The sequence below is a fragment of the Nanorana parkeri genome, unplaced genomic scaffold (genome assembly GCF_000935625.1).
Source record: "Nanorana parkeri isolate BGI_ZX_2015 unplaced genomic scaffold, ASM93562v1 scaffold2931, whole genome shotgun sequence".
Taxonomy (NCBI): Eukaryota; Metazoa; Chordata; class Amphibia; order Anura; family Dicroglossidae; genus Nanorana; species Nanorana parkeri.
Genome location: NW_017309199.1, coordinates 32690 through 57592, shown reverse-complemented (window position 1 = coordinate 57592; position 24903 = coordinate 32690). Strand labels below are relative to the sequence as shown.

At 41.2% G+C, this 24903-nt stretch overlaps 1 protein-coding gene across 1 annotated transcript in view; it reads right to left on the bottom strand.

The window, feature by feature from the left end:
• LOC108802538 (vomeronasal type-2 receptor 26-like) overlaps positions 1 to 24903 on the bottom strand; it is a gene marked incomplete at its 5' end in the record, with an annotated part of 58206 nt that overhangs the window by 4005 nt on the left and 29298 nt on the right. The window contains 2 exons of the mRNA XM_018574401.1: positions 1346 to 1469; positions 14796 to 15116. Of these exons, the coding sequence (XP_018429903.1) occupies positions 1346 to 1469; positions 14796 to 15116 (445 nt within the window). The remainder of the gene's footprint in view (positions 1 to 1345; positions 1470 to 14795; positions 15117 to 24903) is intronic.

Sequence of the window (24903 nt, the reverse complement as noted above, 5' to 3'; positions counted from 1 at the left end):
TCTATAATAAAGTAAGGGATGAGTGTTGGTTTGGCTCATCCTCCAGCTGATGCAGCCACAGGTAATTTATTTAGTAGTGGAATCGCTAAATGATAACTTTCTACCAGCCAGAGATGTGAAAATTAGGCCCTTCTCCTCATTAACCAAGGAGGAGCTGCTTTGCCCTGTTTATAAGCGGTGCCCCAGTTTGCCCCCCCTCCACATGAAGGAATAAGGGCATAGTACCTCTAATGTAAATCCAATCTGAATCACATCTTCCAGTGATGACAATTCAACATCATGATGAGTGATGTCCAATTACCTAAAGACAGGATGGCCCACTGCCGCAACGTTCCTCTTCTGCAGCCACTCCCACCACCCAGATACCACCCACATAGCACTTTACACAAAGGTTTCTGTGGTGCTAACTGAACTGAGGCAATGTACATATTTTTTCTTATTCTCTGTTAGTACATTTTTAGTGCAAGTCATTTTCCTGGAAAGTGCAGAAGTTAGCTGATTCTTTGTATTAGGGATTAGCAGAAAGTATAGTGTGAGGAGATTGTGGGGTCTATTCACTAAGCTGCCGAGGGCAGCCGAGTGAATGACCGATCTGAAGTGAAGTGAGCCGAACACTGTTCGGCTATTCACTTCAGGCTGGTACACATGATTTCAGCTGTACATCGGCTGAAATCAGCCGTACATTGGCTGAAATCAGCCGTACATCAGCTTGCTTCGGGTCGGCCACACATGCTCAGCATGTTTGGCCGACGCGAAGTGCAGAAGGAGTTCGACTCAGCCGATCCAACATCTGGATCGGCTGAGCCGAACCTCCGGCAGGCTACTCACTGCTGTTCGGGCTATTCTTAAAGATGCCGAACAGTAGTGAGTGAATAGCCGAATGCCACTGGGCGGCATTCAGCTCGGCTGTTCTGCTCGGTCCCTCAGAGGTACCGAGCAGAACAGAAAAAGAGTTAAAAAAGGTAAAAAAAGTAAATAGAAAACGATTGTGCGGAGCTAGCAGTGACAGCTAGCTCCGCCCAATAGTTTCCTATGGGCACAATCTTAAATGGGCACAATCGTCTGCTGCTGTAAAAAATTCGTACAGCACCCCTTCGGTTCTACTGAACCGAAGGGGTCCTGGGGCCGAAGCTAGCCGAAGGTTAGGCCGAAGCTACTGCCAGATCCTTCGGCAGCTTCGTGAACAGACCCCTGTGTGTCTGGATGGGGTGTCATTGTCACAATATTCAGATCCCCGAAGAGGTTGATTTTCTGTTTATTATTGGCAGTCCGGAAGTAATTATACAAATCATGTCATTGTAATAAAAAAAGCAGACAAAACACAAACAAACAATACAAAGTCTACCAGGAATATTGGATATCTCTCCTTCTGGACATGGGACACACTCATAGCAGCATTCATGAACTGAAGAGCCAAACTTCTTTCTGGTTCCAGGTACACAGGGATCTGAGCACCGAGATACCGGGACCTGAAAATCAGATATTATTATTATTATTATTATTATTATTATGAAGAAGAAGAAGGATAGGTCTATCATATCCCATAAACTCAGGTTCAGGTTTATCTTATCATGGGTTTGAGACCCAGGAAAGGTTTATAAACCATAACTCACTGCATGACATTTGAACTAGCTGGCCATACACTAATAGATTTATTTCCTGTGGGCTAAACAAAAAAAAACTAGCAAAATTCTTCAACCATGCACAACAATGAGGATGATGAATCTATATCTGTGGCTATTGTATTCTGGCAGTCAGCACCTATCATTGTTCCAATACATGAATAGTAGCTGCAGCTGTTTGGCTGTGGGCACTACCTGGCTCCTTCAACAAAAGCTGATTAATCAAACTTTTTCTGAGCCTGCAGGGCCACCCACTATAAGAAATCCTGTGAATCTTCCTAAGTTCTAACAGTATATGATGGACTTTAGAAGGACCAGTAAGAGGACTTCAGAACAATCCAGCCCCCAAAATATAAAAGGGGGTTAGAGAACAGCCACTGTATGGGATGCAGATGTAGGGAAAGGATAGGAATAGCTGTTATTGTTACTTCAGGATAAGCCATCACTCTAAACATAGCAGGGGCATTAGAGAACAACCACTGTATTGGATGCTATTATAGATAAAGGATAGGAGAACCTGACAAACTACAAAGGGAGATATTTGGGACAGTTAGTGAACTGTACATTCATTCTAAAAGCTCTTTGAGCAATCAATCCCTTTGCTGTCTTTTTTTTCTCATTATAGATTTTTGTCTTTAATTTTATTACAAATATAATTTTGTTTGTATTTTGTGGTTATTTTCAGATCAGTGGTTACTTGTAGCTACTGTCCAATCAAAAGCTTTTGATTTGTTTGGCTGCAAGGCTTGCCTATAAATGAGGGGGGTGGTTTAAGTGTTGGTATATTATGTTCTAATATATTTCAGGGGTTTATTATTTTATGCTGGTAGAGCTGTTGATTTTAGGTGAACTGCTTTTTATTTTGCATCAAAGGCTTTCCTTAACCAGTTGACATCTGCGGTGTTAAACCCCCTTCCCATCCAGGCCATTTTTCAGTATTCAGCGCTGCGGTACTTTGACTGACATTTATTCCGTCATGCAACGCTGTACTGAAATGAATTTTATACCATTTTTTTGTGGACAGATAGAGCTTTCTTTTGGTGGTATTTAATCACCACTGGGGGGTTTATTTTTTACTATATTTTACAAAAAAAAACTGTTTCCCCTATATTAAATGATAACACATTTATTATTACCCAATTTTTTGGTAAAATATAAAAGACGGGGTCACGTCGGGTAAAAAGACACCAAACATGTCAAGCCTTAAAATTGCGTGCGTGCGCGACACCTCAAACAAGATAATACCCAAAATTGGCCATCAGTGTTATCAGTGATTGATGGCCCTAAAATTATTGCTCTCACTGCGGCGTTCGCGGCGATATGTAATGTGTGTAGCGCTGGTGCACCGGACGCATATTACGTGTATAACGTGGGGGTGGGGTAGTTAAACATTTTGGGTTTTTTTAACTTTTTTTATATGTGACTTTTATTTTTTTAATGTTTTTTATTTATATATATATATATTTTTTTTTTGCACTTATTGTTATTGCTATTATATGGGGGATAACAATCCCCCTATATAATAGCAAAGGCACACTGACAGGTCCTCTTTATGGAGACATTAGGGGTCTCTAGGACCCCTAATGTCATCTGTGGACCCCAAAAGAAGCTGATGAAGCAGAAATCAGCTTCTTTTATCTGGCCAGAGGACTGGGGGGTGAAAAAACGAGCTGAGCTATAGAGCCACGATCGTCTATATGTGAAACACCCGGTAACGGGTGTTTGCATTGCACGGGACTTCTCTGCCCGTGTGCGCCCGCAAGATATTGGAGTTCCGCTGGACTGTTTGCGCGTCTGTGGCTCTGCCGCATGATATTTGCTTGGGGTGACTAGAGTTGGTCCTGTCCCCCTTTAGCTAGGTCTCTTCATGATTCTTGATCCCTAGGTAAGTGGCTGTACAATGTAACCATAGTAAGAAGGAAATATGCATAGCTAAATAACAAATGGAAATATTGAAAATTGTAAAATATGAATCATTGATAAATTATGAAATTATGTATGATGGATGAACACTTTGATGAACAATGTATCATGTATTTACAACTAGATTTGTGCCGAAAATATACAACAACAAAAACCCCTGAGGAAGCCTATGAGCGAAACGCGTAGGGGATTAATGAAGCGGTACAACACTACATATGAAACTTAATGAATTATGATTATGTACAGTATGATATGAATTATGAATCATGTATGAATTATGTATGAAATGTGAAAATAAGGAATATGTTTAGGGACATAGGAATCATGTATATATATGAGCACTGTTTTTACCTTTTATGATTTTTTAAAATGAATTTCAATACATTTCTACGATTTTCTAATCATCTGAGTCCTCTATAAAAACCCCACCACAACCTGTGTTGTAAATGTGTATCCAAAGGCTTTATTTCAGAGGTGGTATTTTGGCATATACCAGTTAGGCCTATTATCTATGATTAAAACTGTCCTACTGTGGACCAAATTACCTCTACTGTATCCTCTGAATTGTATTCTGAAGCAACAGCCTGTATTTTTTTCTCTAGTGCATTTTGGCCTAGTCTTGTGATTTAAAATTGCCTGCTGGCCAATTTCACACTGCTGTGTCCTCTGTGGTCTCTTCATCCTTGTAGTAATACTCCTCCTTGTACTCTTTTTCTCCAGTACATTTTGACCAATTCTCCCTCAGTACAAATCTTCTACTGCTGGCCAGTTTTACACTCTATTATCATCTATGGTCTTGTAATTATTTATTATTTATATACGTCCGTACCAGCCTGAAGTGAATAGCCGAACAGTGTTCGGCTCACTTCACTTCTGATCGGTCATTCACTCGGCTGCCCTCGGCAGCTTTGTGAATAGACCCCTATGATGTCTAAAATTCACAAACTAAGGTAAGAAAAGGATAAGAAGTAGGAGGAAAGAGATACAGGAGATAGAAATAAGACAATATCCTAATACAGTTATATATAAATGAATGGAACCAACCTATTGCCATAGTGCAAATCAAGATGCAGATGACATAAGATCCAAATATTAAGCTAAGGTCTTACAACTGATCCAGCAGGCCCATGTTTTACAGAAAAGATTTCAAGTATCTCTAGAGTCATGCGTCAATTCTTCCATTAAATAGATCTGATCTATTTTCTAAAACTATAATTTGATAGAAGGAACTTTCAATTGTTTCCAGAAAAATAAAAGATTTAACTGCCATCAGTAAATGAGGTTCAGTGGGTTACTTGACATCGGCCTGCTGGTTTACTCGTATTTATACTTGTAATTATACAGAATGACCCATGGATAAAGAGCCACTGTGAAATAAAATCCAGTGGTCCAACGAGTCTGATTCACTGGATAAAATCACCATATACTGTATGAATGTAAGCACCTACATTTACACAGGTCCTCCAACATTGGGGAGACATCTCTGGAAATATTGATTGTAATATAATAGAAGTCTTGTGCAAGTCAGACAGACATTTCCTCAGTGTTACAAAATATACAAAACCCATGACAGATGAGAAATATTTTGTTTATTATTCTCAGACAACCAATGTCTGCTTCCCACTTTGACATAAATTGTGGATATGGAGAAGAGTTCATTTGTAAAGGAAAATTAGATAGCTGAGAGACACATTTGGTGGGGAGTGCAGGTGATGATAACAGGATTTCAAGAGGGTTAAATTCAGCAAAGGAACAAAGCAGCTTTGGAAGGGACTATATAAAATGGAAGAGTGAGTGTGTTTCATTTGTTCAGCTGCTGTTATTTGCTGGGGTCTGTCATAGCTGACAGAGGTTTTAAGATGGGACCTTGTACTACATGCTGTAGAAGAAGAGGTTTCTCAGGACAGGGTGGCAATTATGAAAGTAGGGATCCATGAGGCAATGTACAAAGTATAAAAGGGAGCAATAGGAGTAATGGTAAGTTACACAGCCAATTTTGTGCTTGAACATTGTGAAAGACAAAATCATTAGTGTGGAAGTATAAGGTAAAGGAGGAGAAAGAACCCAGAGCATTGTGTCAGGATCAGTAGTGCTTAGCTGGATTTCTATGTTTACCAATCTCTTAGGACTCTAGTGAGAACAGCAGCCTGGCAGTAACTATTAAAATGTGGGAGATAAAACACTCCATTGAGTTTGAGCTTATTCTATAGAAAGCAATCATTGCATTTGTTTAATTAGTTATTCATTTCTTGGTGAAATGTAAATATCTGTACAATTAAGTGAACCATGTTCAAACAGAAAACATAAAAGTAGAATTGTCCCGAGAGATAATGTACATTGCCAGCTGGGGACCTTAGGCATGCACACATGAAGTACACATGGCATATGTAGCATGCCCTGCCCCTTTCTTCCACCCCCCCTGCCAGCAATTAAAATGATGGCCCAGACTGACTGAGTAATACATCAGTAGCTGCAGTGGCTGCTGTCAAATATTGATCCTCTAAACAGTGTTGGTTATAACTTTTCAGAAGTATAATTCAGAAAAACAAGGTAACAATATTATATTGTTGATTGAACTTTGATCTCCCCATGATGTCAGACAAAGCAATTTTTCAGGTAAAAAATGCAGAAATGTAAAATTCACAGGAAGTATATTGGTGTGAGACATTAGTGTAGAATTTGCTAGCTATGCTTATGGAGCCTATACAATATGAATATGTACAATCAAATATATAATTCTGTGAGCAAAATGTGCCAAAAATGATTTCTCTCTACTCATTTCTTTTTCTTCTAGTAACTCTTTTAGGCTCAATGGCTTAATCCTTACTATTGATCCAAGTTTACATTATGGACCTACCTCATCACCAAACTTCCATGTTATGGCGTTAGTATTAATTTGAAGTTGCTGATCCTCTGGTGCCCAGGATGTAAAATTTCCCACATCCTTATAAATCACATTGTATGTATCCTTATGTATACAATTTGTTATTTTGTAGTGATAAACAAATTCTCCGTATTCATTAAATAATGGGGCCGGCTCATCTAAACCAAATGCATATTTAACTTTTCTTAAATATTGATGCAACTTCAACATGAATATAGAAAGAAAAAACAAATGTGTTAAAAAATGAATAGAAATCTGTCACAGGGAAAATCATTTCTAAATACTGACCTTACATTTTTTTCAAAGCCTTGGTCAATACTCATCTACTAGTTAAATTCCCATACATTATTAAGGCCCCATTCACACCTGACCGTTTTGTAGCGCGTCCTACGCTCGACGAACGCTCTACAAAACGGTCAAAAAAATAAATAGCATTGTAGTCAATAGTATCGTTCTCACCTGTCCGTATTTTCGCCCGTTCCGAACGCACTACAAAACGGCCCACGCATGAAAAGGTCCCGGGACTACTTTGGGCCGTTTTGTAGGGCGTTTTCCATTTGGATACTGCCAAGTAGCCTTTGGAATCGCGCGACGGTCGCGCAACTTTTTTACCGCGAATCACGGTAAAAAAACTGCGTGACGGTCGTGCGACAGACGCGCATATTACAATACGCATAGGTGTGAATGGGGCATAAAGCTGACCACATTTTATTTGTCAAAGGCAGGCAAGCACACGATGTAACATGCAGGTTGTTAAATTTGATTAGACATTTGAAAATGTACCCATCCCTGTTACTGACAATAGGGATGAGCCGAGTGTTCTATTCAAACATGAGTTTTTCCAGAAATGTAGGATTACTATAAAACTTCTTTCATGGATCAAAATTAAGTGATGGTTCCAAAGAAAAACTATGAAGTCAAACTGAGTAGGCCTTAAAACCCCAGTACAATTTAAAAAAGCATCTGTTGGCCAATATGATCCTTTCTACTTTATTAATAATGGATTACCAAACTATGAACATAAGGGTGACATGCTCTGAGAAATGGCAGAAAAACATGAGGGAACCAACTGCCACCTGGGTAAAACCTTGATGTTTGCTTCCATTAAAGAAGCATTTATACCATCTTTAAATATATGAGAAAATCGCATGTGCCAAAGTTCACAGTCAATAGCATCCTCCTGACCTTCTTACTATGCAGTCATATAAGTAGCTTTGTCAGTAAAGGAGTTCTAGTGACATACATCATTGAGATCCCTCTTCTCTGCCCATCATCTTGTAAGTACATAATTTCCTGTTTACTGTGGATCATAATCTTTTGTTTCAAGGTTAGTGTGGAGGAAATGTAACATTTAGCACAGTATACATTTCCAGAGGTGGGCAATCAACCTCTGATAAGGGACCCCTATGCACTGGCTGAACTACCAGGGTCGCAGAGGTCGCAATTGCTACCGGGCCCTGGCGTTCCTCCACTTGGGGGGCCAGCAAGGAAGAAGAGCCCCCCCTAGAGAGTGCCGCTCCTTCCCTGCCGCACAGCCACCCGCAGCATGTACGGGCAGCTGTGCAGCAGGGATGGGAGAGGCTGTCACCAGCAGAATATGCTGCAGGCACCGCTGGGCAGCACATTCTGCTGTGTGAGGACCCGACCCTCTTAGCCCTGCCCCCTGACCAGGAGGCAAGAAAGAGAGGGCCCTGCTGGAGAAGGAAGGTGAGTCTGGAGTGGGAAGGGGGGTGCGGTAAAGTGTGCGTGTGTGGGGGGGATGCTGGTGTAGTGGGACTATGTAGTGCTTACTTTTATTATAATGTATTGCTGGGACTTGTAGTCCTGCATAGCTGGTGATATTCTACATTGCTGTATGATGAATATACAGTAATGCAGAATATGTCCAACTATGTAGGACTACAAGTCCCAGCAATGCACTATAGTGGGGTGGGATGCTGGTGGCATTCTGCATAGCTGACTTATTATAATGTATTGCTGGGAGTTGTAGTCCCGCATAGCTGGTGGTATTCTGCATTGCTGTATGATGATTATACAGCAATGCAGAGTAGCTCCAACTATGTAGAACTACAAGTCCCAGCAATGCATTATATTTTTAAGTAGGGATACACCAGTGCCAATATTGGGAATTTTCACAAGTACTTCTACTGGTGAGGGGGCCTTCATGGTTTCTTGCACCAGGGCCCTGAAGGTTCTAGCTACACTTCTGCCCCTATGTGTTGAGGCATGTTATGGTTCGGAGGGTGCATACAATAGGAAACTATTGGGCGGAGCTAGCTGTCACTGCTAGCTCTGCACAATCGTTTTCTATTTACTTTTTTCTACTTTTTTCACTCTTTTTCTGTTCTGCTCGGTGCCTCTGAGGGACCGAGCAGAACAGCCGAGCCAAATGCCGCTCGGCGGCATTCGGCTATTCTCTCACTGCTGTTCGGGATCTTTCAGAATAGCCCGAACAGCAGTGTGAAGCCTGCCGGAGGTTCGGCTCAGCCGATCCAGATGTTGGATCGGCTGAGTCGTACTCCTTCTGCACTTCGGATCAGCCGAACATGCTGAGCATGTTCGGCTGTTTCGAAGCCACACGAAGCAAGCCGATGTACGGCTGATTTCAGCCGATATACGGCTGAAATCAGCCGTACCAGCCTGAAGTGAATAGCCGAACAGTGTTCGGCTCACTTCACTTCTGATCGGTCATTCACTCGGCTGCCCTCGGCAGCTTTGTGAATAGACCCCTATGATGTCTAAAATTCACAAACTAAGGTAAGAAAAGGATAAGAAGTAGGAGGAAAGAGATACAGGAGATAGAAATAAGACAATATCCTAATACAGTTATATATAAATGAATGGAACCAACCTATTGCCATAGTGCAAATCAAGATGCAGATGACATAAGATCCAAATATTAAGCTAAGGTCTTACAACTGATCCAGCAGGCCCATGTTTTACAGAAAAGATTTCAAGTATCTCTAGAGTCATGCGTCAATTCTTCCATTAAATAGATCTGATCTATTTTCTAAAACTATAATTTGATAGAAGGAACTTTCAATTGTTTCCAGAAAAATAAAAGATTTAACTGCCATCAGTAAATGAGGTTCAGTGGGTTACTTGACATCGGCCTGCTGGTTTACTCGTATTTATACTTGTAATTATACAGAATGACCCATGGATAAAGAGCCACTGTGAAATAAAATCCAGTGGTCCAACGAGTCTGATTCACTGGATAAAATCACCATATACTGTATGAATGTAAGCACCTACATTTACACAGGTCCTCCAACATTGGGGAGACATCTCTGGAAATATTGATTGTAATATAATAGAAGTCTTGTGCAAGTCAGACAGACATTTCCTCAGTGTTACAAAATATACAAAACCCATGACAGATGAGAAATATTTTGTTTATTATTCTCAGACAACCAATGTCTGCTTCCCACTTTGACATAAATTGTGGATATGGAGAAGAGTTCATTTGTAAAGGAAAATTAGATAGCTGAGAGACACATTTGGTGGGGAGTGCAGGTGATGATAACAGGATTTCAAGAGGGTTAAATTCAGCAAAGGAACAAAGCAGCTTTGGAAGGGACTATATAAAATGGAAGAGTGAGTGTGTTTCATTTGTTCAGCTGCTGTTATTTGCTGGGGTCTGTCATAGCTGACAGAGGTTTTAAGATGGGACCTTGTACTACATGCTGTAGAAGAAGAGGTTTCTCAGGACAGGGTGGCAATTATGAAAGTAGGGATCCATGAGGCAATGTACAAAGTATAAAAGGGAGCAATAGGAGTAATGGTAAGTTACACAGCCAATTTTGTGCTTGAACATTGTGAAAGACAAAATCATTAGTGTGGAAGTATAAGGTAAAGGAGGAGAAAGAACCCAGAGCATTGTGTCAGGATCAGTAGTGCTTAGCTGGATTTCTATGTTTACCAATCTCTTAGGACTCTAGTGAGAACAGCAGCCTGGCAGTAACTATTAAAATGTGGGAGATAAAACACTCCATTGAGTTTGAGCTTATTCTATAGAAAGCAATCATTGCATTTGTTTAATTAGTTATTCATTTCTTGGTGAAATGTAAATATCTGTACAATTAAGTGAACCATGTTCAAACAGAAAACATAAAAGTAGAATTGTCCCGAGAGATAATGTACATTGCCAGCTGGGGACCTTAGGCATGCACACATGAAGTACACATGGCATATGTAGCATGCCCTGCCCCTTTCTTCCACCCCCCCTGCCAGCAATTAAAATGATGGCCCAGACTGACTGAGTAATACATCAGTAGCTGCAGTGGCTGCTGTCAAATATTGATCCTCTAAACAGTGTTGGTTATAACTTTTCAGAAGTATAATTCAGAAAAACAAGGTAACAATATTATATTGTTGATTGAACTTTGATCTCCCCATGATGTCAGACAAAGCAATTTTTCAGGTAAAAAATGCAGAAATGTAAAATTCACAGGAAGTATATTGGTGTGAGACATTAGTGTAGAATTTGCTAGCTATGCTTATGGAGCCTATACAATATGAATATGTACAATCAAATATATAATTCTGTGAGCAAAATGTGCCAAAAATGATTTCTCTCTACTCATTTATTTTTCTTCTAGTAACTCTTTTAGGCTCAATGGCTTAATCCTTACTATTGATCCAAGTTTACATTATGGACCTACCTCATCACCAAACTTCCATGTTATGGCGTTAGTATTAATTTGAAGTTGCTGATCCTCTGGTGCCCAGGATGTAAAATTTCCCACATCCTTATAAATCACATTGTATGTATCCTTATGTATACAATTTGTTATTTTGTAGTGATAAACAAATTCTCCGTATTCATTAAATAATGGGGCCGGCTCATCTAAACCAAATGCATATTTAACTTTTCTTAAATATTGATGCAACTTCAACATGAATATAGAAAGAAAAAACAAATGTGTTAAAAAATGAATAGAAATCTGTCACAGGGAAAATCATTTCTAAATACTGACCTTACATTTTTTTCAAAGCCTTGGTCAATACTCATCTACTAGTTAAATTCCCATACATTATTAAGGCCCCATTCACACCTGACCGTTTTGTAGCGCGTCCTACGCTCGACGAACGCTCTACAAAACGGTCAAAAAAATAAATAGCATTGTAGTCAATAGTATCGTTCTCACCTGTCCGTATTTTCGCCCGTTCCGAACGCACTACAAAACGGCCCACGCATGAAAAGGTCCCGGGACTACTTTGGGCCGTTTTGTAGGGCGTTTTCCATTTGGATACTGCCAAGTAGCCTTTGGAATCGCGCGACGGTCGCGCAACTTTTTTACCGCGAATCACGGTAAAAAAACTGCGTGACGGTCGTGCGACAGACGCGCATATTACAATACGCATAGGTGTGAATGGGGCATAAAGCTGACCACATTTTATTTGTCAAAGGCAGGCAAGCACACGATGTAACATGCAGGTTGTTAAATTTGATTAGACATTTGAAAATGTACCCATCCCTGTTACTGACAATAGGGATGAGCCGAGTGTTCTATTCAAACATGAGTTTTTCCAGAAATGTAGGATTACTATAAAACTTCTTTCATGGATCAAAATTAAGTGATGGTTCCAAAGAAAAACTATGAAGTCAAACTGAGTAGGCCTTAAAACCCCAGTACAATTTAAAAAAGCATCTGTTGGCCAATATGATCCTTTCTATAATGGATTACCAAACATATTAACATAAGGGTGACATGCTCTGAGTAATGGCAGAAAAACATGAGGGAACCAACTGCCACCTGGGTAAAACCTTGATGTTTGCTTCCATTAAAGAAGCATTTATACCATCTTTAAATATATGAGAAAATCGCATGTGCCAAAGTTCACAGTCAATAGCATCCTCCTGACCTTCTTACTATGCAGTCATATAAGTAGCTTTGTCAGTAAAGGAGTTCTAGTGACATACATCATTGAGATCCCTCTTCTCTGCCCATCATCTTGTAAGTACATAATTTCCTGTTTACTGTGGATCATAATCTTTTGTTTCAAGGTTAGTGTGGAGGAAATGTAACATTTAGCACAGTATACATTTCCAGAGGTGGGCAATCAACCTCTGATAAGGGACCCCTATGCACTGGCTGAACTACCAGGGTCGCAGAGGTCGCAATTGCTACCGGGCCCTGGCGTTCCTCCACTTGGGGGGCCAGCAAGGAAGAAGAGCCCCCCCTAGAGAGTGCCGCTCCTTCCCTGCCGCACAGCCACCCGCAGCATGTACGGGCAGCTGTGCAGCAGGGATGGGAGAGGCTGTCACCAGCAGAATATGCTGCAGGCACCGCTGGGCAGCACATTCTGCTGTGTGAGGACCCGACCCTCTTAGCCCTGCCCCCTGACCAGGAGGCAAGAAAGAGAGGGCCCTGCTGGAGAAGGAAGGTGAGTCTGGAGTGGGAAGGGGGGTGCGGTAAAGTGTGCGTGTGTGGGGGGGATGCTGGTGTAGTGGGACTATGTAGTGCTTACTTTTATTATAATGTATTGCTGGGACTTGTAGTCCTGCATAGCTGGTGATATTCTACATTGCTGTATGATGAATATACAGTAATGCAGAATATGTCCAACTATGTAGGACTACAAGTCCCAGCAATGCACTATAGTGGGGTGGGATGCTGGTGGCATTCTGCATAGCTGACTTATTATAATGTATTGCTGGGACTTGTAGTCCTGCATAGCTGGTGATATTCTACATTGCTGTATGATGAATATACAGTAATGCAGAATATGTCCAACTATGTAGGACTACCAGTCCCAGCAATGCATTATATTTTTAAGTAGGGATACACCAGTGCCAATATTGGGAATTTTCACAAGTACTTCTACTGGTGAGGAGGCCTTCATGGTTTCTTGCACCAGGGCCCTGAAGGTTCTAGCTACACTTCTGCCCCTATGTGTTGAGGCATGTTATGGTTCGGAGGGTGCATGCTCATCCCTCCACTTTCCTGGCTTGCCAGGCTGAATGCTCAGAATAAAAGGGCCTGGTAATTGATTTTGAGGGGTCCCCATGTTATTTGCGTGGGATTTAACCTTAAAGTTGTATTTTCTCTTTTTTTGCTTGGGGCTCTCATTTAACATCCACACAACCCCTAAGGGTCTGGTATGGCATTTGGAAGGACCCTATGTTGTTTGTTTGTGGGAGTGGGGGTCCCCTTAAGATCTATAGCAGAACTTAATTGGCTAAAAGGGTCTGCTATAGATAAAGGGAATAGCCAGCTGATTTATTTATAAACAGAAAGAAGTGGCTGAGATATGTTTAACTCATTGCTAGTAGTAATCAGTTAAACATACCTGGGTATGGTTCATGGGAGGCTTGCTGAACTGCTGCTAAGTTTGAACAATAATTCCAAACGCCATTGGAGTTGAAAAAATCAAAAAGCGGTGAGCACTTTTTTAAATAATAAAGTGAAACATTACAAATTCATTTTACTTCAAACATCACCTGCTTGTGAAGTGGTGCACCTGTAGGATGTGTAGGGTGTACTGCAGCAAAACGTACATGCCATGGCATTTTTTCTTTCACAAAATTGCAAATTTCACAAAAGGCAAACCCAAAAATAAAAATATTGTGTCCATCCCCAAGTCAGTACCAAAGCCATATTCTTGATTAGGGACTGATAAAAAAAAGGGAAGCCCATAACAAAAATGTACAATGGGGTTCCAGATCCTAATCCTTTGATTATGTCAGCATCCCCCACAAACTATTCCAATACAGCCAAACATTGCTACAATTCTTTTACTTGGGTGTTGAATAATTGAAATATCACTGTATCCCCTTTACCTTTCAAATGATCATCAACTCCAGTAACACATTACTTTATACATTTCCTAAAATCCCTTCAGAAGATTGTGTACTCTACCTTATGTCTGTAATAATGAGTTTCCATATCGTACAATTTTACTTCATAGAAGAGATTCATATCATGCAGTGCTTTGGCCATAGCTTCTACAGCATAATAAATTCTTGGAGAGGTTCCTTGATGCACAAAATTAAATAAATTTGGATAAATGTCTTCATCCACAAAATCATTATATCTAAATGTACATAATATGGTTCTATTTGTGTTTCCTTTGTTGGCAGACATACACTTTGCAATTGATAAAATGTAGTTGGAATTTGTTGAATTATTTACGATATACGTCTTGTCAATTCCATCAAAAAAATGTTCTTTATTTGGAAAGAATAAAGGATATAATTCTATAGATAAGCTACCATTAAATTCAGCTAATGGACTATATCTAGAAAAGATAAGATGCCTTAGAGGAGGAACAATAAATGTTATATTATAGAGAGCATTAGTATAATATAAATATTTACTATATGCATTGTGACTGATATAAGATCCACATAATACAATTACTTTAGCACTGGAGGCTTCCATAACAGAAATGCCATGTTTTACAGCGGGCTGTTCATGAACAGGATCCTTATAAATATAAGGTCCTAATGATAATGTAAATTCAACACAAATACCATTATTTTTCATGTACTTTGTTATTATCTCTTTATCTTTGTCTCCGGCATCATCTTCTGATGCAAGTATTCCAACCCACGTCCAGCCAAAATATTTCAACAACCTAATTACAGCCATATAATGAACATGATCGTTCTGAACCATCCGGAATACATGAGGATAGAGAAGCCTATTGGTTAGAGAATAGTCCGTAGCTCCATAACTGATCTTCAAAACAGAAAAAACATTATTTTTTAATGTTTGTAACTAATATTAGATATGCCCAATCAGATATCCACAAGTGGTACATATAAAATCACCTAAATAATTGGGCAAGGCCCATGCATAACATATAATATTGACATAAAGAAATGTTGTGAATACTTTCCCTTGTAGTGAAAATAGTGTCCAGTAGTGAAAAAATAGGAATAAGTAAGTTGTGGAACCTTAAGAATGAATGGAGTGGAAGGAGAAGACATGAAAGGGAGGGGGGACAAGGTAAAGAAGAACAAGTAACTTTATTGCAGTAGATCTCATTGCTTAAAGCTACTTTCTATAGAAGTGGAAGCATTATATGATATATCTGAGAGTAGGGTCATGTATCTTGGTCTTGGAAATAATATTACATATAGGCATAGTAAACTGAGTTAGTTGATAGTGCATGTTAATAATAATATGAAGACAATATTTGAGATTCAGATGAGGAATATATTAAGCACTTTGTGTAGACTTTATGATCATATCAATGAGTTACATCTGCTATCTAAGAACCAACAATTTGAAAGCTACAGAGAGTCTGGCTGCAATTAATGTGTGAATGAGAAAGATCCACATTGATAGTGCCAGTTTAGGATCAGTGGTGAAGAAGTCAGTAAGTGATGCAATGAATTGGAAAATATATCTCCCAAAGGCAGTTAGTAGTCTGTAGATCCACAAAGAAATGTGTCTCTCCAGCACATTGGAGACTGTTTTGGGAAAGTTGCAATCGACCTCTGGAGCATCATCTGTGCAATAGTTTTTGTGATAATTCCCAGTATGCTAAACCAGGTGAATTGAAGTTCTCGTTCCCATTCTTCCTTAGTTTCTAATTTTACTGATAGATTGGGGCCAGACAAGAGCAGATATATCAAATTTCTTTTTATTTGGATCTATGATCTTTGTAAAAAGTGATACGCTCCTTGATAAGGGGATTATCCTTAGCAATAAAGGTATTTGCAGTAGTCTTTGCAAGGGATCCCATATGTTGAGCAGCAAATAATTATAAGTACAGGTTACCAACAGTTTGGCTGTTTGCAGTTTCCCAGTATTTAGGGTTAGGGTCTGTGATAAGTGAACCTATGGATGTCAGTGGTAGCTGTTATGAATCAAGCACACTGCACTTGGGAGGATTGGGTCAGTGAGACCCAAACCCTTAATGCAGCAGTAACAATATCTGGGTAGCATTTGTAGGCATGGCTACTTAGCAGTGTAATTTAAGATCAACTGCTGAAGAATCCATTTTAATTTGTTTCCATAGTTTGGTAGTGTTAGAAAACCACCATTGTTTAGTTCAGTCTAAGATTGCTGCTTATTAATAATTGAAGATATTTGGGCTCTCATCCCTGCATTGGATTTAAGGGAATACAGGCTTTTTTTGCCAGATATTTTATTACCCCAAATGTAGATGTCAACCTACCTTTGTAGATTCTGTAAGTATTTTGGAAGGATTGGTTTGGGCAAGGATCGAAATAAGTTTAGTACATATGGAAGGATAAACATTGTAGTTAATGCAATTATCCGTGCCCATTAGACTAGTGTCATCTGTAGGTTTTTATATAAGCTTGCTCTTTTCAATGGTAATCTGTTCTAAGTATATGGCTATGGTACTGAATAGGGTGGGCTGGATTCGACTGGAACATCGCTAGTTTGTGTATTTGTCGAACAAACAAACTATAAGGGCGCTTGGCAGTCTGTTTGACTGCTGAACTTCCCACAAGGCAATGCGCCGTGTGAAGCCCTAATTGGCTAAAGGCTTGCACCTGACCACATACACTTTTTATGGCCAATAACTTGCATATAAGGCATCAAAAAGGGGACATTTGATTTTCAATTTCTACCCCCATAGACTTGCACTGAGTTTGAATACAAACTTTCTCCATATTAAAAAATTAGTATTCGAACTGAACAGGGAGGTGTTTAGCCCATCACTAGTACTGAACAAGTTGCTACCAGGGGAAGTCAAATGTAATCGCTAAATAGTTCAAAATTGATGATGGTGCCCATGAGAATGAGAATCCACAATATATATCGGCTTCAGGTTGGGGTGCTAAACTATAGACATGTAAGCCTGCAAAAAAAGTGTTTAATTTAGTTTAGTTTTGGATTTTTCGTTATTTCATTGTTTGTGATTCAGGTCCGAATGTTAATTTGGTTTGGGATTCAGATTTAAATGAATATTAGTTGCAAGCAAAGTGACAGAAAAAAGGAAAGAAAATTACTATTTTTTACAGTCCACAGAAACGAAAATCCGAATTGAAATGTGTACAAATTTCAAATTTGAACGGAACAAATCGCCAGACCTTTGCTCGGATCAAAGGTCTCATATGGAATTTTAGGGGCACCCCACGTTTCCCCCCCCCATTTTTGCTGGTGGGGTTCCTCCATATAATTCCTACCAGTCCATAAGGTTCTGTTATGACTTTGAAGGGGAACCCCAAAATTTTTTTTTACATGGGGTCCCTCCTCAATATGCCTACTAGACCTTAAGGGCCTGGTATGATTTTGGGGGAACCCCATGCTATTTTTTAAATGTAGTCCCTCCTAACATTCCTACCACACTTAAATGGCCTGGTATTGTTTGGGAGGAGGGAAAAGCAATCTAATTCAAATTCAACTTTGAACAAAACAAATCACACATGTCTACTAAATTCATTGCCAACATTTAAGATTTAAAGTCTTTAATTTTATAGAGGGGGATTCCCTCATATTCTTTGAGCAGCTGCTTTTAGGATGGTAGTGATTGCAAAGGGTTTGTTCACAAAACCATAATCAGATCAATTATCCTCCTGGTCCTGTCTGGGTCTAGCTGCCCAGCAACAAATCTAACCTGATCAGGATGTAATAATTGAGGGATAATAGAGAGTAATCTGTTTGTCAATAATTTAGCTTAGATCCTAAGGTCGGTGTTTAATAAGGATATGCCTGTAGTTTTCCAGGTCTGACAAGGACTTATCAGGTTTGGGGATTGTTATAATAACTATGTCAAACATTTCCTTGGGTAATATACCTGTAGTGACTGCTTGGCTTGAGTCCTGGCATAAGTGAGGTGCAAGTCAACAGAGGTATTGGTATTACTTGACACTCCGAAGGATCGGCCGAAGCTACGGCCAGATCCTTCGGCAGCTTTGTGAATAGACCCCTAAGTCTGTCCAGCCCTGGAGCCCTGTATAGGGGAGATTTTAAATCAGCGACTCCACCACGAAAAAAAGTCCTGATAGAGTAGCTAGGTGATCATTGGAAATTTTGGAAAGATGCACTGTGACGGGCAAATCTTTAAATATCAGCAGGGGTGTATTGTTTTTGGATCCCTGTAGGTTACAGGGAGAACAGTAATACATCATTAGTAATCTCTAGTGGGATAGAGATGATGCCTTGGTCAGTGATCGCTGATATTTCCTGTATACTGTATTCCTTGTTTGTTTCCTATTTCCTATTCTCATAGGCACCCATTTTGATAAACAAGCCCTTAATACATGTTTTATGAGCATTCCATACCAGAACATCATCTTGTACATAGTTTAAATTCATTGGAACATAAGAAGTGAATTCAGATCTAATCTGTTTGCTGTAATTCAGTTTAGTGAGGAGAGTGGAGTTCAGTCTCCAAATGGTAGGTTTCAAAAACATGGGGATATCAATACTGATTGGTGTTTACATGTCTTCTCTAAGCTAAGAGTGTTTATTAGAGCTCCTACCTGTGTCAGCAATGTGTTTGATTGCTAGCTCTTAGGCAGTCACCCTATGGCTGATGTTTTTGTGTTCTCATTCTTGTTGTTTTTGAATTCTAAATTTTACTTTCTTTTTTAGCTGCAGTTTTTTATGTAACGTTCTTTTGGAAGGTGGCGGGAAAGACTGAGCAAATCGCTATCAGGATTACAATATTTCCAATGTGGCACAGAATAATAACTAGTTGCAGGTTCAGTCATCAGGATATTGGAAAAAAATCCAGAAGGCTTCCAAATGAAGGGGGACTGCACTTTTAACAGATAAAGATCGGAGTTGCGTGGTAGTCCCATCATAGAAGCAAGGCATATCCAGGTGGAGAAACATGTAGGCCAAACAACATGAACACTAAGACTGTCGTAGGGGAGACACGGAAGGGAAACGATAGGGAGGGAGTGAGTGACCTGTGTGTGGAGGTGGAGTAGGTGAAATGGTTAATCCATACTAAGAGGGGTATAAGCTGTTATAAAGTTAACAATCTGTGTTGGGCGTCAGATGCAAAATAATGAGCTATCCAAGGCTGCCAGATTGCTTCAAATTTAGCCATGGAGGTGTTAAGCTGTGCCATGCATTTTTCGTGTGATAGGATCCAGTGGACGTGGTTTATTACAGAGGAGATAACGGGGGGATGGAGTCTGCCAATTCTTAGCTATCTCTCTTTTGGCGGAAGTGGTAACTAAAAGGGCTAGTTTGAATGCAGTGCAGGAAAGTTTGGCAGTGTTGTAATTTAGTAGGGCGAATTGCGAATTTTTTGCTATTGGCATGGACAGTATTGTGGAGAGGAGGTTAAAGATCTCGTTCCAGAATTTAGAGACTAGGGGGCAATGCCACCATATGTGGATAAAAGTGCCACGCTCCTGACAGCCTCGAAAACAGTTCGGGGAGCAATCTGGGTTATATAGTGCCACTCTGCTGGGTACCATGTACCACCGCAAGAGGACTTTATAGTTGATTTCCAACATACTCGCACATCTCACACTAGATTTGGTGATCTCCCAAATTTTAGTCCATTTGTCTTCTTCAATGATTGTATTCAGATCCCGGTTCCATTTGGAGGTGTATGAGGGTGGTGGTGCCTCGGGTGGAGTGAGAAGGGTAAAGTATATGAGAGAGATAAGACCCGGTCGATGTGGGTCATCCCGACAGACCCTTTCAAACCATGTAAAGGATGTATAGCTCCTGTCTCTTGGGGCAATGTTGAGTATATAATTCTTGATTTGTAGGTATCGGAATACCTCTTTAGTCGGGAGGTGGTATTTTTCTTGGAGCGTCGGGAAGGTGATCATCCCTGTGACAGAATAGAGTTTCCAAAGATAGGTCAGATTGTGGGCGGACCAGGCAGAGAAAGCTGTAGGGTTATCTAGAGCCGGTGGGAATGTGGGGTTATGTAGAAAGGACATTAGTGGGAGGTGGCGGGAAAGGAGGCAATGCTGAGTCTTTACAGAGTCCCAAATGCGGAGGGAATGGGATGTGACCGGGTTGGATATGGTAGGCCTCTGTTTTTTATGTATCCTCAGGAGGTTAGTCACCAAAGTAGGCTTGGATAGGGAGTCCTCCAGTTCAACCCAGTTTGGCGATTCCTGAGTCAAATGGTATTTGGCAATTTTGGCTATTTGGGCTGCCAAGTAATAATTGGTCAGGTTGGGAACTGCCAACCCACCTTTAGTTCTTGGGAGGTGCATTGTGCGTCTTGGGATTCTGGGTCTTTATCTGCCCACAGGAAATGAAATATGAGGGATTGTAGAGTTTTAATAGTTTGCGTGGGGACAGCCACTGGAAGGACCCAAAATAGATATATAATTTTAGGTAGGAGGGTCATTTTCACGGCTGCTATTCTGCCAATCCATGAAAGTCGGTAAGAGGTCCATGTGTTTAGAAGACGTTTGAAAGTAGTTATCATTTGGGGATAGTTGGCTCCATAGAGGGTGTGATAAGAGTTGGTCAATTTTATTCCCAGATACGGGAGATGTTTAGATTCCGAGGGGTATGGAAATTGTCTTTGGATAGATTTGACTAACCATGTAGGCAAGGATATGTTCAGCGCTGTTAATTTGGATTCATTAATCTGGAGGCCTGAAAGGGAAGTGAAAGAGGAGTGACATAAGGTTGGGCAGGGAGATTTAGGGATTTGTGATAAAGAGTAGGGCGTCATCGGCGAAGAGGCTTAATTTATGGGATCTACCCTCATGAAGTATGCCTGATATATCAAGGGAATTACATATTTTTTGAGCTAGTGGTTCCAGGATCAGGGGGAAGAGAAGGGGCGAGAGTGGACATCCTTGTCTAGTGCCTCCTTGGATATTGATGGATGGTGAGCGATAGCCTCCATATTTGATGTGGGCTATGGTGTTGTTATACAAGGAAGATATCAATGTAAGAAAGCGTGGACCAAAGCCCCAACGTTCCATAGTGTAAAACATGTATGGCCTAGAGACAGTGTCAAATGCTTTCTTGATATCAAGCGTCAACAGCATGGCAGGGGTTTTAGTCTAGTGGGCGACATGGGTAAGTAAGGCAATTTTGCGTATGTTGTCCCCTGCCTGTCGCAAAGGAATGAAGCCGACTTGGTCGTTAGAGATCAATTTGCCAACTATTTGGTTCAGCCTATTGGCTAGAACTTTAGCTAGCAACTTTACATTTACATTGAGTAGGGAGATTGGCCTAAAATTGGAGGGATTAGAATGGTCTGAATTTGGCTAAGGTATCATACAAATTGAGGCGGTGAGTGAATCTTGACCCATCTGTTTCCCATCACGGAGACTATTGAAGGATCCAGTTAGCATAGGGGTCAGAAGTTCCCGGAATGCCTTATAGTAGGCCGCTGAGAAGCCATCTGGTCCAGGACGTTTGCCACTAGGTAGGGATTTTATTGCTAAGTCAACCTCTTGCTCCGTGATAGGCTCATCAAACGAGTTGGTTTGTGAAGCCGAAAGGTGGGGGAGATCAAGATCTACAAAAAATTGGTCAGCGGTGGTGGAGGAGAAGTGGCCCTGGGAGGTATAACGGGAAGATAGGTGTTGGTGGAAGGTATCTGGTATATTAACCTAGTTACAAGAATGGGTTCCTGAGGAGGTCTTTAACTTAATGGGTTTATAATTGCCGTCTATTCCCCGAAGCTTAAGTAAAGTCTGCCTTGTTTCCCTTGAGATAGTACTTGTTAGCGGTGCGGTGTAGCTGTTTGGATGCATGGTCAGTTAAAAGTAGATTAAGGGCCTGACGAGCCTCGTCCAGATTCGCTTTGTTTGTGTTAGAGGGGTCCATAGTAAAGGCCTGAGAACAGGCATTGAAGTCGCTTTCTAGAACTTAGGTGCTGTAGGCATTCACGTTTTAATTTAGAGGAAATTTGTATAATCTTGCCCCTCAAGACCGGTTTGTGGGCTTCCCAGAGTGTGACAGGAGAGATGTCAGGCGTGCGGTTCAGTAGTATATATTCTGATATTTGGGATGCTAACATTGCCTTCGTGGTTGGGTCTGATAGGATGGAACTGTTTAAGGTCCAGGATGAAAAATTTGGTTTAGAGATAAGGGATGACAGCTGAGTGGTCAGACCAAGGGACCGGTAGTAGGCGGGATTGGAGTGTGTGGGGTATGAGAGATGTACTAGTAAAGATGTGATCAATTCTGGAGAAGATTTTGTGTGGGTGTGAGTAGTGCGTGTAATCTATTTTGTTTGGATTCAGTTCCCTCCAGCAGTCTACTGGCGAGTGGGTTGCCAGCAGACCCCTGAGAGTGGGGGCTGATTGCGAGTACGTTGAAGAAACGTTTGATTTGTCTCCATGTGGGTATAGGACAAGATTAGATTCTCCACACATAATGACATTGCATGTTGCGATAGATTGGACTTTGTGCAGTAGGTCTTTGAAAAAGTCTATTTGGTCTACATTAGGGGCGTAGTAAAAAACCAGGGTTACTTCCCCCTCATCCAATAGGCCTGTGAGGATCAGATACCGCCCATGCAGGTCTTTTGTTTCCGAGTGACAAACAAAGTTCACAGAGCGGCGAAAACCTATTAAGACCCCTTTGCGTTTGTTAGAGTCATTAGCCATATAGACAGTGGGGAATTGGGAGCTAAAATATTTGGGGTAGGAGGTTTTGGAGAAGTGTGTTTCTTGGAGGAATATTATTTGTGCGTGGGAGGAGCCAAAGAACCTAAAAGCTTGTGTTCTTTTATTAGGTGAATTTAGCCCCTGAACATTAAGGCTCAAGAGATTAATTGCCATATGTGTAATAGGAATTGAGGCTGATTAAACACTTACCCAGTTGCTCGGTCAGATGTGGTAACCAAGGGTACGATCGCCTCCACACACAGGTCAGGGCAGAGAGGCGGGAGGGAGAGAGGGGGAGGGAGGGAGACACAACGAAAAAAAAAATTATAAGACAGATATCGAGAATCTCAGCAAAAGGAGGATGGCATCCACCTCGTGCCATAGTCCTTGGACAAGGGGGTCTAAGGGGACCCAAACTATCCATGGAGTGGGGTGAGCTGTGAACTGCTCCCCCAGGCAAACCGTAATTAAAGAACCGTAAATAACATAACTATAACCGTAAAGTTAAGAACCGAAACCGATTCAGGATGTCTCCAGGGTTCCCACTACATTAGGGGGGTAGCATCTAAGGGCAGAAGAGGTAAACACAAAGGCCTTGAGGCGGGCTGTGATCCTTACTGGAGTGTGGCCCTGGAGAAGTTCCAAACATTAAGATATCCCTCTGATAATCCCCCGCAGAAGAGAACTAGCGAGCCAGCTAGATATAAAATCAACAATAAGGGAGCTACTTCTGCTGGGCTGGCACGTCAGGCCTCTCACGTGGGAAAAACTCTCAATTAGCATGGTATATTCGGTGCAATAAACAATTTATAAGCTTAAAGGATATAGTGGCCTGTGTGTGAGACATAGTCCTGCAGTTTTCAGATCCTGTGGAGACTGGTATACGGGGCAAAAAGATTGCAGTTCTGTAACAGGCTTTTCAGGTATTGTTATAGCGTTCAGGCGCTAGTCTAGGTCTTGGATTATGTATGTAAAATCTCATCCAGATTCAATTCAGTGGACATGTGGGTACCTCAGATGTGGGTCAGCGACCCTGGTTGAAGACATCTCGGCATTGCTCGTGGTGAAACTCGGCAACCTGAATAGAAGTGACAAGAACTAGGTAGAACCGCGGAGAACCAGATGGTCAAGGGGGACATATCAACATGGGGTTCCCGGCTTGGGAACCATTTTGTGTGCATGGCCCTGGGAATCTCCGGAATTATTGGGATCAGAGTCACTTCTGGATCTTTTGGAGGATGATGAGGAGGGTTTGATAGTCATTGGAATGGAGGGGCTAGCATCCATTAGGCCTACTGATGCCAGCTTGGTCTGGGTGTCTTCCGGAGTAGTGCAAACATGGTGCCTACCTCCATAGGAGAAGAGAAGGCGGAATGGGAAACCCCATTTGTAGGTAATCTGATGCTTAGTTAGGATGTCGAGGTAAGGACGAAGGCTTCTGCGTTTAGTAATGGTGGAGGGGGCCAGATCCGTGAAAAGCTGGTATTCATACCCCTGAAAGTCAGTAGGGCCTCTTTGGAGCGATAGAAGTGGAGCTTCACTAGTACATTTCTTGGAGGGCCGTCAACCCGCTTGCGGTTTAGCGTTCTGTGAACCTGCTCTATTTCTAGGTGCTCGACGGGATGTCAGGGGCCAGTTCTTGAAAGAGGGCCGTGGTTGTGGAGAAGAGGTCCAATACGTGTTCCGGGATCCCCCGGATTCGTAGATTCGACCAACGAGATCTATTCTCCATGTCTTCTAGCTTTGTAAGAAGCTGGGTGTTCTCAGTGCGCAGGGCATCCATGTCGCCAGTGAGGGACGTGATCCCTGAGGTGAATTTGTTGCATTTATCTTACAAGGCTGCGGTGCGATGGCCTATTTCACGAATCTCTTTGAGGAGACGGTCCATGATCTGCTTCGAGGTGTTGTGGAGTGTTTTTTGTAGCATGGTGTCTAACCGTTGTAGAAGTGCTGAATTGGACCAGTTTTGCAATCTGTCCCCGTCAGAG